At 39.1% G+C, this 16,690-nt stretch overlaps 1 protein-coding gene across 1 annotated transcript in view; it reads left to right on the top strand.

The window, feature by feature from the left end:
• Positions 1–16,690, top strand: part of COG7 (component of oligomeric golgi complex 7) — a 336,481-nt gene that overhangs the window by 30,161 nt on the left and 289,630 nt on the right. The window contains exon 6 of the mRNA XM_053694578.1: positions 9,428–9,510. Within this exon, the coding sequence (XP_053550553.1) occupies positions 9,428–9,510 (83 nt within the window). The remainder of the gene's footprint in view (positions 1–9,427; positions 9,511–16,690) is intronic.

Genomic DNA, 16,690 nt, shown 5'->3' with positions numbered 1-16,690 from the left:
AACATTAATCAGGAATATGTTGTTCCTTCTTTTTGTCCTAATTCTTTTTCTCATAAGGAATGTCTTTTGCATAACTTGGATGTTGTGCGTGCTCTAAAATTTTACTTACAAGCTACTAATGATTTTCGGCTATCTTCTGCCCTGTTTTTTGTTTTCTCTGGAAAACGTAAGGGTCAGAAGGCCACTTCTACTACTCTTTCTCTCTGGTTGAGAAGTTTGATTCGTTTTGCTTATGAGACTGCTGGACAGCAGCCTCCTGAGAGAATTATGGCTCGTTCCACTTGGGCTGTCTCCTCTTCTTGGGCTTTAAAAAATGAAGCTTCTGTGGAACAGATTTGCAAGGCAGCTACATGGTGCTCTCTGCATACGTTTTCCAAATTCTAATTTGATACTTTTGCCTCGGCTGAGGCCTCTTTTGGGAGAAAGGTTCTTCAAGCGGTGGTGCCTTCTGTTTAGGTCCTTGTTCTTCCTCCCTATTCATTCTGTGTCCTCTAGCTTGGGTTTTGGTTCCCACTAGTAATTGGAATGACATGTAAACTCTCCATGCCATAGAAAAGAAAACAAAATTTATGCTTACCTGATAAATTTCTTTATTTCCGGGCATGACGAGTCCATGACCTCGCCCTCTCTTTAATTATAATTCAGAAGTTTTTCTGAGTAAATCTCAGGCACATGTTCACCCTTGTGTTTCTTCTTTTTCCATTTTCCTTCGGCTGAATGACTGGGGATTATGGTTAAGGGAGGTTACACTTAACAGCTTTGCTGGGGTGCTCTTTGCCTCCTCCTGCTGGCTAGGAGTTGAAAATCCGACTAGTAATTGGAATGAAGTTGTGGACTCTCCATGCCCGGAAATAAATTTATCAGGTAAGCATACATTTTGTTTTTAATTCTTTTGTGTGGCACAAATAATAGTGCAGGATCATAATTGGCGTGAGCGTGCGCGCTAGTACATTAACAAATGAACAAATTGAAGATGATGGGATGGAGCGAGAGGGAAAGGGGGGGGGGGGGGTTAATAAAAAATATTAAGAAAGGGATCTGGGAGGGGGTAGGCTATTGAGGGAGGGGGGGGGGGCAGCTACACTACAGAAAAGTGGCCAAGATGGCAGCAAATAGGTAGAGGGGGGAGGGTTAGAGAGCTGTTTGGGGAGGGGATCAGGGAGGTTGGGGTCTAAGGGGGGATCCAACACTGCAAAATAAATAAAAAAAATTATATTAAAAAAAAAAGCTTTTTATTTTAGCACTAGCAGACTTTCTGCCAGTACTTAAGATGGTGACAATTGTGAGGTGGGGGAGGGAAGAGAGCTGTTTGAGGAGGGTCAAGGAGGGATCAGGGGGTGGGATATGTCAGGTGGGAGGTTGATCCCTACACTAAAGCTAAAATTAACCCTACAAGCTACCTAAATAACCCCTTAACTGCTGGGCATAATACAAGTGTGATGCGCAGCATCATTTAGTGGCCTTCTAATTACCAAAAAGCAATGCCAAAGCTATATATGTCTGCTATTTCTGAACAAGGGGGACCCAAGAGAAGCATTTACAACCATTTGTGCCATAATTGCACAAGCTGTTTGTAAATAATTTCAATGAGAAACCAAAAAATAGTGAAAAAGTGAACAATTTTGTTTATTTGATTGCATTTAGCGGTGAAATGGTGGCATGAAATATACCAATATGGGCCTAGATCAATACTTTGGGTTGTCTACTACACTACACTAAAGCTAAAATTAACCCTACAAGCTACCTAATAAACCCCTTCACCTTCGGCCCAATGTGTCTAGAGGGATATGGTTGATGGGGTCCACAGAAGGCTGAAACGATCTCCTCGTTCAGAGGAGGATTGCCTGGTATTTAGGTAGGATCAGACTTAAATACTTAAAGGGCCATGATACCCCAATGTTGAAACATTTGAAAGTGATGCAGCATAGCTGTAAAAAGCAGACTAGAAAATATCACCTGAACATCTCAATGTAAAAAAGAAAGATATTTTACCTCAAAAATTCCTAAGTAGCTTTCGTGCACACTCATCTTATTTCCCTATTCAGTTTAAGGAAGTTTACTATGAAATCTCATGAGATCACAGTAAAAGAGTTCATGACCTCAGCACTGCTGATGCTGATTGGCTGCTGTTCATTGCTTCATTTTTTGTATTTTTTTTTACCTGCAGCTGGGCATCAGCTGAGTATAACTTTTTACACAGAACTTACTCTGCTGAGCTGAGGAGATTGTGAGGTAAAATATTTTCCTTTTTTACATAGAGATGCTCAGGTGATATTTTCCTGTCAGCTTTTTACAGCTATACTGCATCACTTTCATGTGATTTAGCATATAAGTAATGTTTTTTCTTCCTATACTAGTGTTGGACTAATGGAAACTATGTGTATTTAGTTTTTGTGGCCACTAGATGGGGGTATAGATTTACAGACAGCTGTAATTTTATAAACACATTATAGTGAGAGCGCTATCGTGATCTGTCAACATTTCAACATGTGATTAGATTTAGATTAATTCAAGTTCTGGCATTTAATCAATCTGAAGTCATTTTTACATTTGCATTTTTAATTATAAGATATTCATTCAAGTTTAATATTTAAAACTTCACTCTGACTCTACCTTAAAGGGACATAAAACACATTTTTCTTTCATGGTTCAGATAGAGCATATTTTATATAATATTTTATATTACAACTTCCCTCTATTATGCTTTGTTCTTTTTGTATCATTTGTTGAAAAACATGCATAGGTAGACTCAGGAGCTGGCAGCTAGCTGCTGATTGGTGACTGCACATGTATGCCTCTTGTTATTGGCTTTACCGATGTATTCAGCTAGCTCCCAGTAGTGCATTGCTGCTCCTTCACTAAATGATACCAAGAGAACAAAGCTGTTTTATAATCGTATGCTCTGTCTGAATCATGAAATACTTTCTTTTTGGGTTTCATGTCCCATTAATCCTTTTACTACCGGGACTTTCAGACAACAACTTGCCCAAAATACCAGAGAATTTTTAGCATTTTTGCATTTTTTGCATCTCCCATGATGCTCTTTCAGCCAGAATGATGGCAAAGCATCATGGGAGATGTAGTCCATAATTATCTGGAAGGCTGATAGTTGCCCACCCCTGGGTTAAAGCATAGTTATAGCAAGCAGTGGTGCAAAAAGAAAAAGGTTCTAATGCCTTTATTGCAACGTTATATCCATTTAATCTCTGACAAATAAACATTGCTGCTAGCTTTAAATAAGTTTATTTATTTTAACCCCTAGATGCCGTTTTATTTCATGATTCAGATAGAGCATGTCAATTTAAACAGCTTATCAATTTACTTCTATTATCTAATTTGCTCAGTTCTATTGGTACCATTTGTAGAAATGCATGCCTAAGTATGCTCAGGAGCTGGGAGCTAGCTGCTGATTGGTGGCTGCACATATGTGCTCCTTCAATAAAGGATACCAAGAGAATGAAGCAAAATGGATAACAGAAGAAAAATTGGAAAGTTGTTTAAAATGTATGCTCTGTTTAACCCTTTTGCGACAGGGTTAAAGTGTCTACATCGGAACAACTGAGATTTCAATTATTGGATCGCATCCCTACAACCCTAGGAACGCCCTCCAGACCGCAATCAAATCCTGGAAGCACAGAAGGCTTCAGGACAGCCGTTAACTATGACGTTGTATTCCGTCATAACGGCTTTAAAGCCCAGTGTAATTATGACGGAATAGAACGGCATTAAAAGGTTAAATCATAAAAGAAACATGTTGTGTTTAATGTCCCTTTAAATATGTAGTTTATTTAATTTCCTATTTAACATTCTGCTGATGTGTAAATTATTCAACACATTTGGTTCTCTCTAAGTAAAGTTAAGTTTTCAAAAGAATATATAAAAACAGAACTCTTAGAATGAAACATCAGTAACAGTGGTGTACACTGTATTGTAGCCCTTTAAATATGTGTTTGTGTCATACGTTATTTATAAATTGCACTGTTATATCAAAATGTGCTGAGTCCAACCAAGGCAAGTGACAGGATCCTGATCTGGAGAGATGATATACTCTTTATAGCTCTGCTTTTTGTTTCTAAATAATGTCAGCACCTAGATACAGAATACAGCCTGCTATGTCCCATCTAGAGAGGATTTATTGCTACTTATGTTGGATAGCCTTACTTCTTCATTATTGTCCGGTCTAGTGAGGTTTTGTTTTCTTCTGGTAGTGCCCTGTACAGATAGCACATGTTTGCTGGTAGTGCCCTGTACAGATACCATGTGCTTGCTGGTAGTGCCCTGTACAGAGAGCATGTGCTTGCTGGTAGTGCCCTGTACAGAGAGCACGTGCTTGCTGGTAGTGCCCTGTACAGATACCATGTGCTTGCTGGTAGTGCCCTGTACAGAGAGCATGTGCTTGCTGGTAGTGCTCTGTACAGAGAGCATGTGCTTGCTGGTAGTGCCCTGTACAGAGAGCATGTGCTTGCTGGTAGTGCCCTGTACAGAGAGCATGTGCTTGCTGGTAGTGCCTTGTACAGAGAGCATGTGCTTGCTATTAGTGCCCAGTCTAGAGAGCATGTGCTTGCTGGAAGTGCCCAGTCTAGAGAGCATGTGCTTGCTGGACGTGCCCTGTCTAGAGAGCATGTGCTTGCTGGAAGTGCCCTGTCTAGAGAGCATGTGCTTGCTGGAAGTGCCCTGTCTAGAGAGCATGTGCTTGCTGGAAGTGCCCTGTCAAGAGAGCATGTGCTTGCTGGAAGTGCCCTGTCTAGAGAGCATGTGCTTGCTGGAAGTGCCCTGTCTAGAGAGCATGTGCTTGCTGGAAGTGCCCTGTCTAGAGAGCATGTGCTTGCTGGAAGTGCCCTGTCTAGAGAGCATGTGGTTGCTGGAAGTGCCTTGCCTAGAGAGCATGTGATTTCTGGTGGTGCTCTGTCAAGAAAGCTTTTGCTCGCTGGCAGTGCACTCTTTGCTTGCTCATAGTGCTCTGTCTAGAGAGCCTTTGTTTGCTGATAGTGTATTGTCAAGAGAGCCTTTGTTTACAGGTAGTGCTCTCTTTGCTTGCTAGTAGTTCTCTATCTAGAGAGACTTTGCTTGTTGGTAGCATCACATCTAGAGAGCTTTTCCTTGCTGGTAGTGCCTCATCTAGAGAGTCTTCGCTTGCTTGTAGTGCCACTTCTAGAGAGCTTTTGCTTGTTGGTAGCGCCCTGTCGAGAGAGCCTTCGCTTGCTCGTAGTGCCACATCTAGATAGCTTTTGCTTGCTGATAGTGACTCATCTAGAGAGTCTTTGCATGCTGGTAGTGCCTCATCTAGAGAGTCTTTGCTTGCTGGTAGTGCTTCATCTAGAGAGTCTTTGCTTGCTGGTAGTGCTTCATCTAGAGAGTCTTTGCTTGCTGGTAGTGCTTCATCTAGAGAGTCTTTGCTTGCTGGTAGTGCCTCATCTAGAGAGTCTTTGCTTGCTGGTAGTGCCTCATCTAGAGAGTCTTTGCTTGCTGGTAGTGCCTCATCTAGAGAGTCTTTGCTTGCTGGTAGTGCCTCATCTAGAGAGTCTTTGCTTGCTGGAAGTGCCTCATCTAGAGAGTCTTTGCTTGCTGGTAGTGCCTCATCTAGAGAGTCTTTGCTTGCTGGTAGTGCCTCATCTAGAGAGTCTTTCCTTGCTGGTAGTGCCTCATCTAGAGAGTCTTTCCTTGCTGGTAGTGCATCATCTAGAGAGTCTTTGCTTGCTGGTAGTGACTCATCTCAAAAGGCTTTGCTTGCTGGTAGTGCCTCAACTAGAGATTCTTTGCTTGCTGATAGTGCCTCATCTAGAGAGCATTTGCTTGCTGGTAGTGCCTCATCTACAGAGCCTTTGCTTGCTGGTAGTTCCTCATCTTGAGAGCCTTTGCTTGCTGGTAGTGTCTCATCTAGAGAGCCTTTGCTTGCTAGTAGTGCCTCATTTAGAGAGCCTTTGCTTGCTGGTATTGCCTCATTTAGAGAGCCTTTGCTTGCTGGTAGTGGCTCATCTAGAGAGCCTTTGCTTGCTGGTAGTGGCTCATCTAGAGAGCCTTTGCTTGCTGGTAGTGCCTCATCTAGAGAGCCTTTGCTTGCTGGTAGTGTCTCATCTAGAGAGCCTTTGCTTGCTGGTAGCACCTTATCTAGAGAGCCTTTGCTTGCTGGTAGTGCCTCATCTAGAGAGCCTTTGCTTGCTGGTAGTGCCTCATCTAGAGAGCCTTTGCTTGCTGGTAGTGGCTCATCTAGAGAGCCTTTGCTTGCTGGTAGTGCCTCATCTAGAGAGCCTTTGCTTGCTGGTAGTGCCTCATCTAGAGAGCCTTTGCTTGCTGGTAGTGCCTCATCTAGAGAGCCTTTGCTTGCTGGTAGTGCCTCATCTAGAGAGCCTTTGCTTGCTGGTAGTGCCTCATCTAGAGAGCCTTTGCTTGCTGGTAGTGCCTCATCTAGAGAGTATTTGCCTGCTGGTAGTGACTCATCTAGAGAGCCTTTGCTTGCTGGTAGTGACTCATCTAGAGAATTTTTGCTTGCTGGTAGCACCTCATCTAGAGAGTCTTTGCTTGCTGGTAGCACCTCATCTAGAGAGTCTTTGCTTGCTGGTAGCGCCTCATCTAGAGAGTCTTTGCCTGTTAGTAATGCTCTGCCAGGAGAGATTCTGCTTCTTTGTAGTGCCCTGCCTGTAAAGGATTTGCCATGTCTAGTCTGGAGAGGTTTTGCTAGAACCAATGCTCCTTCTGGAATGGATTTGCTTGCTTTCAGTGCCACATCTGATTAGGATTTTTTTTAGTAGTAGAGTTTAGTCCGGAGAGAGTTGGTAGAAGCAGCGCCTGTTCTGGAGAGGATATGGTCGCCTTAGTGCCTCTTTCATATTGGTATAGTGATGTCTCGAAAGCTTTCTTACTCTTTTTAATATGATAAATTATGTCTTAAACTGTGTCCAGGTGACCATTACTTCCTGGGATGTTAGGTTCTTATGAGATCTTAAACAGCGATCATGATGTAAAATGTATATTTTTGAGAGAGAGTGCATCATTTACTGTATATACATTTATTGGTATAGGAAACGGATCTAGATTATTGGCATGTTCAGTTTTACTGCAAGACAGCAGGTGGCAAAGTTGTACTTTCATAAACAAAACACAACTGCTGGCTTTCTTTCATAATTAGTCTGTAATCACATATGACCTGAATCTAAAAAAATAAATCATGCAAAACAACCTTATCTTGACCAGATATTTTCTTGAGAGTTTGTTTTTCTTCCACCTTCTCTTTCTTCTTGTCGTCCTACTTTCCAAATAAAGGAAGATCGCCCTAATTATTATTTTGAGTAAATAAACCTACTTTAAGTATTTAAGTATTAACTCCTTGCAATTATAACAATTTTCCACAGACTTCCAATAAATTAACATATCAGCAAAGTCTGAATGGTAATAGAACATATTAACACCTTGTTTGCAGTTTTTCAATGGGCAAACACCATCCACCACCTTCCAGATTTCAAAAAGCCAATCCGGACTGCAGTATGGAGAAGACAAAGCTTTCTACTGTCATAGTGTTAGCAAAATCTTTTTTGTTTGGCTTCAGCAGAAATAAGATAACAAACTGCATATTCTGCAGAACTATGTGACAGGGTTTGGCTGAAAAATACACAATTTTCAAACTTAAAGGGCCATTTAAAGTGGGAAAATGACATGCTTCGTTATTCAAGCATTTAAAGGGACATGAAATACCAATTTTTTTCTAGTGCATGATCATGTATTAAAAGCCCCCAAAATGATTTTGTTATTCAGACAGAGCATTCAATTTAAAAAAAAAAAAATTCTAGTTTACTTATACAGGTGGTCCTCGGTTTACAACGGTTCAATTTGCACCGTTTCAGAACAACAACCTTTTTTTCCAGTCATGTGACTGTTATTGAAAAGCATTGAGAAGCAGTGCATTGATTAAAATAGCCAGTAGGTGGAGCTGTCCGCTTGTGTTGCAGCAAAGCCAAGTAAGCTGAAATTAATCAGTTTAAGCAGACCTGAGCTATCAAGCAGATTTCAAAGGAACAAGATCTTCCTGTCTATAAATCAGTCCAGATTGGAATGCATAGAAAGAACTGTTTTCAGAAAAATGCAAGTGAAGTCTGTGTTGTGTGATTATTTTATTAGGTTTATAATGCTGTTTAGCATTTAAAGTCTTCATTTCAAAGCTTTAAAAATAATGTATTAGGTGTTACTTATGACAATTTTGAGAGGGCCCTGGAACCTAACTCCCTCACTTCCCATTGACTTACATTATAAACTAGGTTTCAATTTACAACGGTTTCGATTTACAACCAATCCTTCTGGAACCTAACCCCGGCATAAAATGAGGGCTACCTGTATTATCAAATTTGCTTCATTCCTGTCATATTCTGTGATGTAGAGATACCTTGGTAGGCATCTGGAGCACTAAATGGCAGGAAATAGTGCTGCCACCTAGTGCTCTTGCAAATTGATAACATTCTTGCAAAACCGCTGCTATATAGTGCTCCAGAAAGGGGCTGGCTCCTAAGCTTATGTCCCTGCTTTTCAACAAATGATACCAAGAGGACAAAGAAAAATTGATAATAGAAGTAAATTAGAAAGTTGTTTAAAATTGCATGTTCTATCTGAATCATGAAAGATTTTTGGGGTTTTTTATATCCCTTTAAGCAGAAAAATATTTAAATAGATCTTTAGCACAAAGCTTGTCAAATTTTATAAGTGAAACCAGTAGGATTACAGAAGAGCAAAACAAACTGTATGTAGGAACAAATATGCAGAATAATCCTAAAGAGTTTAGAACCAAAAGAAAGTCTTTGGAGGCGGGGTTTGCTTTCTTTTCTTTCTTTTTTAAAAAAAAAATGTTTTATTGCTTTTCAAAATAGTAACAATAGCATGTTTATAAACAGGTCTGTACACAGTCGCTGGTGGAGGGGTTTGCTTAATTATTTCATCTATTAATGTGATTACATTGAAACTCTATTATACACCTCTTTTACTTAAAGGGACACTCAAGTCAAAATTAAACTTTCATGATTCAGATAGAGCATGCAATTTTAAACAACTTTCCAATTATCTTCCATTAAAATAAAGTGCACAGTCTTTTTATATTTAAACTTTTTGAGTCACCAGCTCTTACTGAGCATGTGCAAGAATAAGTGTGTATGCATTTGTGAATGGCTGATGGCTGTCACATGGTACTTGTATGCATTTGTGAATGGCTGATGGCTGTCACATGGTACGTGTATGCATTTGTGATTGGCTGATGGCTGTCACATGGTACAGGGGGAGTGGAAATAGACATAACTTTTTTTACGAAGTGCTATTGCATTGTCTTGTTATCCTGCATTTGTTGATTATGCAAATCTACTGTGTTTACTGGTTCTTTAATTTCACATTAGCTTATTTATCTGCATTGTAAAGTTCTTATGTTTATTTTTCTCTCTCCTGACACGCTCAGATCAGGCCAGAATGTTTGTGAAGGTGTTTAGCGAGATTGACCGGATGCCACAGTTATTGGCCTATTACTACAAGTGCCACAAGGTAGGAAACCATTTTTAAACGCTATGTTTTGTCTGAATGATCGCAGTTAAAGGGACATTTGAACTCAAAACTTAAAGGAACTCTGAAGTCAAAATTAAAACTTAATTATTCAGATAGAGTATGCAATGTGTAAACAACTTTCCAAATCACCTGCATTATCTAAACGTGCAGAATCTTTTTACATGCACAATTTGAGAGGAACCAGCTCCTACTGAGCATGTGCAAGAAATCACAGAATATAGTTAATACATTTTCTGATTGGCTGATGGCTGTCACATGATACAGTGGGAAAGAAAATTGAACTAACTGACATTTTTCAGAAAAAAAAATCTACTCATTTGAAATTCGAACAAACTATGTTTTTATTATGCTTTTGTTTATTAATCAATTCTACGGAGTTTAGTGATCTTTAAGTCCCCATAAAATGTTTAGTTATGCACATTAAATCACTATTTACAATGTACTTTATTTTGTGTGTGTTTTTTTTGCATGTTAACTCATTTTTTTGCAATGTGCTTAAAGGGACATGAAAGCCCAAAGTTTTCTTTCATGGTTCAGATAGAGAATACAATTTTAAAATATTTCAAATTTACTTCTATTATCAAATTTGCCTTGTTTTCATGTTATTCTTTGTTGAAGAGATATCTAGATAGGTAGCGTGCACATGTCTGGGGCGCTACATGACAGGAAATAGTGCTGCCATCTAGTGCTCTTGCTAATGTTTAACATTGTTACAGACATGCGCACACTCCTGAACTTACCGTCCTGCTTTTCAACAAAGGAGAACAAGAAAACAAAGATTTTTTAAAATATAAGTACATTACAATGTTGTTTAAAAATCTATTCTCTACCTGAATCATGAAAGAACAATTTGGTGTTTTATGTCCCTTTTAATTGTTGATATTCACTATTCATATATAAATTGTTTTTGTTCTCCATCACCTGTAGTACATCTTAGTAGTTAAAGGGGCAATAACAACTTGTAATTAACTAGAGATATTTCTGTACATTAAAGTCAAAATTAAATTAAACTTTTATGATTCGGATAGAGCATGCAATTTTAAACAACTTTCCAGCTTACTTTTGTTATCAAATTTGTTTCGTTCTTTTGGTATCTTTTATTGAATAGTAAACCTCGGTAGGTTTATAAGAGCTCACTCAGGAGTGTGCACGTGTCTTTAGTGTTTTGCAATATTGTGTAACAAAGCTACAAATAATGTTGCGATACACTGTTGCCATAGAGTACTAAAGACACGTGCACACTCCTGAGTTCTTATGAGCCTACCTAGTTTTACTCTTCAATAAAAGGTACCAACAGAACAAAGCAAATTTGATAACACTTTCTTTTTTATGAAACGATGAGTCCACGGATCATCTTAATTACTAATGGGATATTCACCTCCTGGTCAGCAGGAGGCGGCAAAGAGCACAGCAGCACAGCTGTTAAAGTGCATGTAAACTCACCGATACTCGACATTCACAAACGTTTCATCATAAAAAAATAGCATAAGTTTAATTCATGAATTTACTAAAAACATAATATAATACCGATTTATATACCTATCTAACTCTCAAAGTCTCGATTTCTCCCTCCGCCCGCCATTTTGTTCCGCTTTCTTAACATTGATTGACATTTGCCTAAACTAATAATGTGGCGTACCCCGTGGTGTCCAGCCCCCTTTTATTTACGTCATTTTCAATCTCTGCGCATGCGTCTTTTATATGCGCATGCGTATAACCACTTGAGCTGTCTTTCTAAGCGATGCGAGTTTAGAAACGCAGGCGCGATTCAGAAAGTAAATATCAAACGCATGCGCATATTCGGGACTAAATTAGAAACGCATGCGCACAAAAGGGAGCCGTCGTGAACGCGCAAGGGTAATACGTCATAGAGCGGGCGGGACCGCTCTAGTCGTTATGCGCTGAAAAGAAAGGAAGTTATGGATGGGAGGAGCGCAGCATGAAAACGGAGCAAAGTTACTAACGTAATTATTACTTTATATGTTCAATATATATAAAAAAAAATATGCGGTATTGATAATGGAGTGCATAAAAACAGATTTTGATGGTCAATATGTAAAAAATTTACATCCACTTTAAATAGCTCCTTCCTTCCCTCCCACTCCAGTAATTCTCTTTGCCTACGTTAGTGATAGGAAGAGGTAAAGTGAGGTGTTAGAAAAAGATTCTTCAATCAAGAGTTTATTATTTTTAAAGTAGTGCAAGATTGTGCTGCTTTGTTCTAGGGTGTAGCTGTAGTCCATATCAGTCTCTTCAGTAGAGCAGTGGTGGCTTTAGAGCAATGGGAACTCGTGGGACATAATTCTCACTGCGCCTCCCATACATTTATGCTGCCCTAATTCCTGATAGCCTAAGTAAGATTACTCAGGCTTTATCCTTTTTTCCACAGGACTATGTGAGGGAGAGGACCTCTCAATCCTGCTGAGCTGCCCTGCTTCGGGCAGATTTTAATGGCAAGTGCTGACTTTTTCTTCTGGGTCTGGGGGATCTCAGAGGAAGTGGAGCACTTTATTTTCAAAAAGGGACATAACTCCTATTTCTATAAGGGGGACCCTGTGACAGCTAGTGGTAAGCAGGCACTGGGGCAGACTAGAAGGACTTAATCTCTATAGCTGAGTATAGGAAAGACTCAGTAGGAGGTGATTGTTTTTTGGTGACAGGTTCAGTTAGCTTAACATGTTTGGGCTAAGATGCTACCTATCAGGCGGTAGCACCATTTTCCCTAAGGCTTTAGCAAGAGGCTCAGTTACTTCCGGTGGCTATTTTTAAACACTAGGATAATGGCGACCGGGAGATTGATAGTTGTAATGCCCACGATGGGCGGAGAAGGTTTAGCGCCGATTGAGAGCGCACACTGCTGTGTCTAGTACATACATTGATAGTGTCGACGGGCGGAGCTATGTTTGGCACCGTTTTGGACTGCGCATTTCCTATTTCATTTCCGACTTCGGAAAGTAAAGTCTTTGTAGCACAGTCGTTAGTGTTGGCAAATATGTGGGACCGGACAGCGCCACAGCTGCGTTCTGGATCCTTTTATCTATAAAAATGAAACCAGTAACTTTTCTTTTTCTATGTAAATAAAGTTTGGGATGGGCACCTCGGCAAGATTAAGCTGAGGTGTAGATATACTATATAGTTTCGGCTGCTCACAAAAATATAAAGTTTAATTTAAAAATTTAAAGAGACAGTAACGTTTTTTTATGTGTTAACTTTTATTACAAAATGTAACATGTTTATTTGTTTAACTCATCCCTTGTGACTCAGGAGGGACCAAGAGGTCCTTTGTGGTGTCTCTCGGTTTTTATGTTTTTGATGCTAATGTACTTATAAAAATAGATTTGTCTGAACCTACTCTCTTTTTTTAAGCGCATGCTGTTTAGGAGTTATTGACAATGGTCAAGATATGACATAAATTTTCTCCTAATGTGTCCCCAAAAAATGTATAGCCCACATGCAGTGCCCTGCGCTTCTACTCCACCTGGAGTTACCTTGCATTTCAGGCATTGTCTGGTTTTTCCACTCTGTAGAAAAAAATACAAAAGGACATGTATTCATTCATTATGCCGAATGTTTCTTTCCTGTATCTTGGAAGAGGAGGATACTTAGGTAGCATCTGAGAGGGAATTCTCAAACTCAGATGGGGTAATACCTTTATCTGATACTGAGGTTGTTTTCCGTCAGTTTTGCTTGAATACCTCCAACTATAACTTGTGGAGGTTTTAGCTACCCTGGACGACTCCGTCACTTCTGGAGTAGTCGATCCTAGAGATTCCAATAAATTATTCTAAATGGGCCCTTCATGGTAGAAGTGTTTCCTGTACCAGATAGGGTTATACAGATATTTGTTCAGGAATAGGAGAAACTGGGTATCCCTTTTTCTCTCCTTCCCTATATTTAAAATGATGCTTTCTATAGCAGACTCTATCAAGAAGTCTTTACAGAATGGAGATACTATTCCCATAGAGGATAGTAATTTCTTTTGGATGCTATACAGGATTAGGACTCTATGATTGGAAATTAGAGGGTTTACATTGACAACCTGCGTTTGGTATGACTTCTGTCGCCAGTGTGGTGGCGTACTGGTTTGATGCGTTGTCTGTTTCTATTGGACAGACACCCCTCTTGTAGGGATAGTATAGTTGCCCTAAGTTAGTAAACTCTTTTAACTCATAGTTTTCTTAAGCTGGGAGTTATTATTCAGGCTTTGCCATATTGGCCGCAGAGCAGTATCGTTAAAATCTTGCTCTCATGGGCATTTAAAAATGAATAACGGAAAATAGGAGCGCCAAAAGGCTAAAGTATTACACAGGTTAAATAGCAGTGGGAACCTTCAGAGTAAATAGTCAACAAAGGGTCAAATAAACCCTTACGATCTATATTGGTAAATAAATTTGGTTATTCATAGGGAATAAATCAGGAAGTCCAATATATTATATTGGACTTTGTGATTTATTCCCTATGAATAACTAAATTTATTTACCAATACAGATTGGTCCCAAACGGACAGAAAATGGAAAAGTGCTGTGGTTATTATGGGGTTAAAAAGATAGATTATCCCTTTATTACCCATTCCCCAGTTTTGCATAACAAACACTGTCATATAAATACACGTTTTACCTCTGTAATTACTGCCCCCTTATTTCAGTTCTTTTGCCAAACCTGCATTTTAGCCAATCAGTGCTCACTCCTTGGTAAATTCATGTGCGTGAGCTCAATCTAATCTATATGAAACACATGAACTAACACCCTCTAGTGGTCAAAATGCATTCAGATTAGAGGTGGTCTTCAAGGTCTAAGAAATTAGCATATGAACCTGCTAGGTTTGGCTTTCAACTAAGAATACCAAGAGAACAAAGCAAAATTCGTGATAAAAGTAAATTGGAAAGTTGCTTAAAATTACATGCCCTATCTGAATCCTGAGTTTTTTTGGGACTTGACTGTCCCTTTAAATTAACTTTTATTTTCAGATGTGCATCATTTTATTGGTATCCCTTGTTGTAAAAAAGAATATGCACATATCCAACACTGGTGGCTCTAGCTGCTGATTGGTGCCTGCACACCTTTGTCTCTTTTGATTGGCTAACTAGATGTGTTCAGCTAGCTGCCAGTAGTGCAATGTTGTTCTTTCAGCAAAGGATAACAAGAAAATCAAGCATATTTGATAATAGAAGTAATTTGGAAAGTTGTTTGAAATTGTATGTTCTATTCAAATCATGAAAGAAAATGTTGGTGTTTCCCATCCCTTTTAATAATGGGTGTGCTTTGGCTGCATAAGTACTATTTAAAGGGTCACTGTAGTGTAAAAATGATATGCGCTAATTTATTCCACAATAATGGCCCATTAAAGTCTGACAATTATGTCCATTGCCACAGAGAGGCTTGAATGCATCCTAGGGACTTCAGATCTATCACACTTCAACATGCTACACAGTAATTGCTTGATCAGTGCAAGTGCTCACTTATGGAGGTAGGATACACAAACATACTTAAAGGCACATTAAACAATTTGAGATTGTAATATAAAATAATAAATCATATATAAAAATAAAAGTTTGCAATATACTTTCATTATTTGTTTTGTCCCCTTTTCCTGTAATTCCATTCTGAAATTGTGAGTTTTTCAGTTCCTGTTAGAAATGGAAGTGCTGAACACTTTTATATGCCACACAGCCATTGTCTGCACACTCTAGTGACCTTATTTGTAACTGTTTCTAATTGGCCACAGCAGAGAAGGTAGCCTAATTTACAATATGGCGGCTCCCCCATTGTTTTATAGACACTAACACTTTATACTTATTTTGTCAATATTTAAACAGTTAATGAAACATCAAAAAATACATCTACATGTTATTCTCAGACAAATCTTTTCTTTGAATGCATCATTCCATCTAGCATTTATTTAGTGTTTATTCTTCCTTTAAGGCCTTTCAATGTGTATTTCCCTGGATTGCAAAACAACATTTCTATTTCTCTTGTAAGATGTATCGAGTCCACGGATTCATCCATACTTATGGGATATTCTCCTTCCCTACAGGAAGTGGCAGAGAGAGCACCCACAGCAGAGCTGTCCATTTAGCTCCTCCCTTAGCTCCACCCCCCAGTTATTCTCTCTGCCTGCTTAACTGCTAGGAAGGGCAAAGGGAGTGTGGTGACAAAAATGTTAGTTTTTATTTTCTCAAGCAAAAGTTTGTTATTTTAAATGGTACCGGTGAGTACTATTTACTCTCTGGCAGAAAAGGGATGAAGATTTCTGCAAGGAGGATGATGATCTTAGCATTTTGTAACTAAGATCCACTGCTGTTCTCACAAAGGCTGAAGAGTACAGGAAAACTTCAGTTGGGGGAACAGTTTGCTGGCTAAACTGCATTAAAGTATGTTGATGTTCAGTCTATATTTTTCTAGACAGACTGTGTTATTTCTAGAAAAGGCTGGCAATATACCCATGAGGGAAAGGTAAGCTGTATTCAGTAAAAGAGGAATCCAAGCTTGCATTAAGGGCTCATAGTTACTGGTGACACTAATAGGAAAAAACGTTTTGGTTTAATTACAAATTAAACGTTTTTTGAGGGACTTTAAGAGGTCTTTATGGCTTGTTTAAGGGTTATTAACCCACTTGACTAGTTTAAGAAACACTCTGTGGTGTTTCTTTTAGGCCCCATAACATCGAGTGAGGTGGGAGGGGCCTATTTACAGTTTATTTACCTCAGAAGCATCCAGCTACTTCTCCAGAGATTCCTGCTGTATTTGAGGGCTGTAAAGAGGTTTTTTCCCCCACAAATCGTTCCTAAAGGGCAGGTAGGCGCCACAGCAGAGCTGTGGCAAGGTGCTGAACATTATTTTACCGGTTTTGAATTTTTTTCAATCTGGTTTTTACATTAAGGGGTTAATTGTTTATTTGCATAGTGGTGCAAAGTTACTAAGGCTTTATGATGCTACTGTAAAAATTTTGTTTTGTTTACTGCTTTTTTACACTGTTTTGCAGAGTTTGTGCAGCTTTTTTTCTCTTAAAGGCACAGTACCGTTTTTGTTTAAAGTGTTATTTTCTTTGATTAAAGTGTTTTCCAAGCTTGTTTGTTTCATTACTAGCCTGTTTAACATGTCTGACACCAAGGAAAATCCTTGTTCTATGCGTTTAGAAGCCATTGTGGAACCCCCTCTT

This window comes from Bombina bombina, chromosome 11 (genome assembly GCF_027579735.1).
Source record: "Bombina bombina isolate aBomBom1 chromosome 11, aBomBom1.pri, whole genome shotgun sequence".
Classification (NCBI taxonomy): Eukaryota; Metazoa; Chordata; class Amphibia; order Anura; family Bombinatoridae; genus Bombina; species Bombina bombina.
Note: the sequence above shows the minus strand (reverse complement) of the source record. Positions and strands in the feature narration are given on the sequence as shown.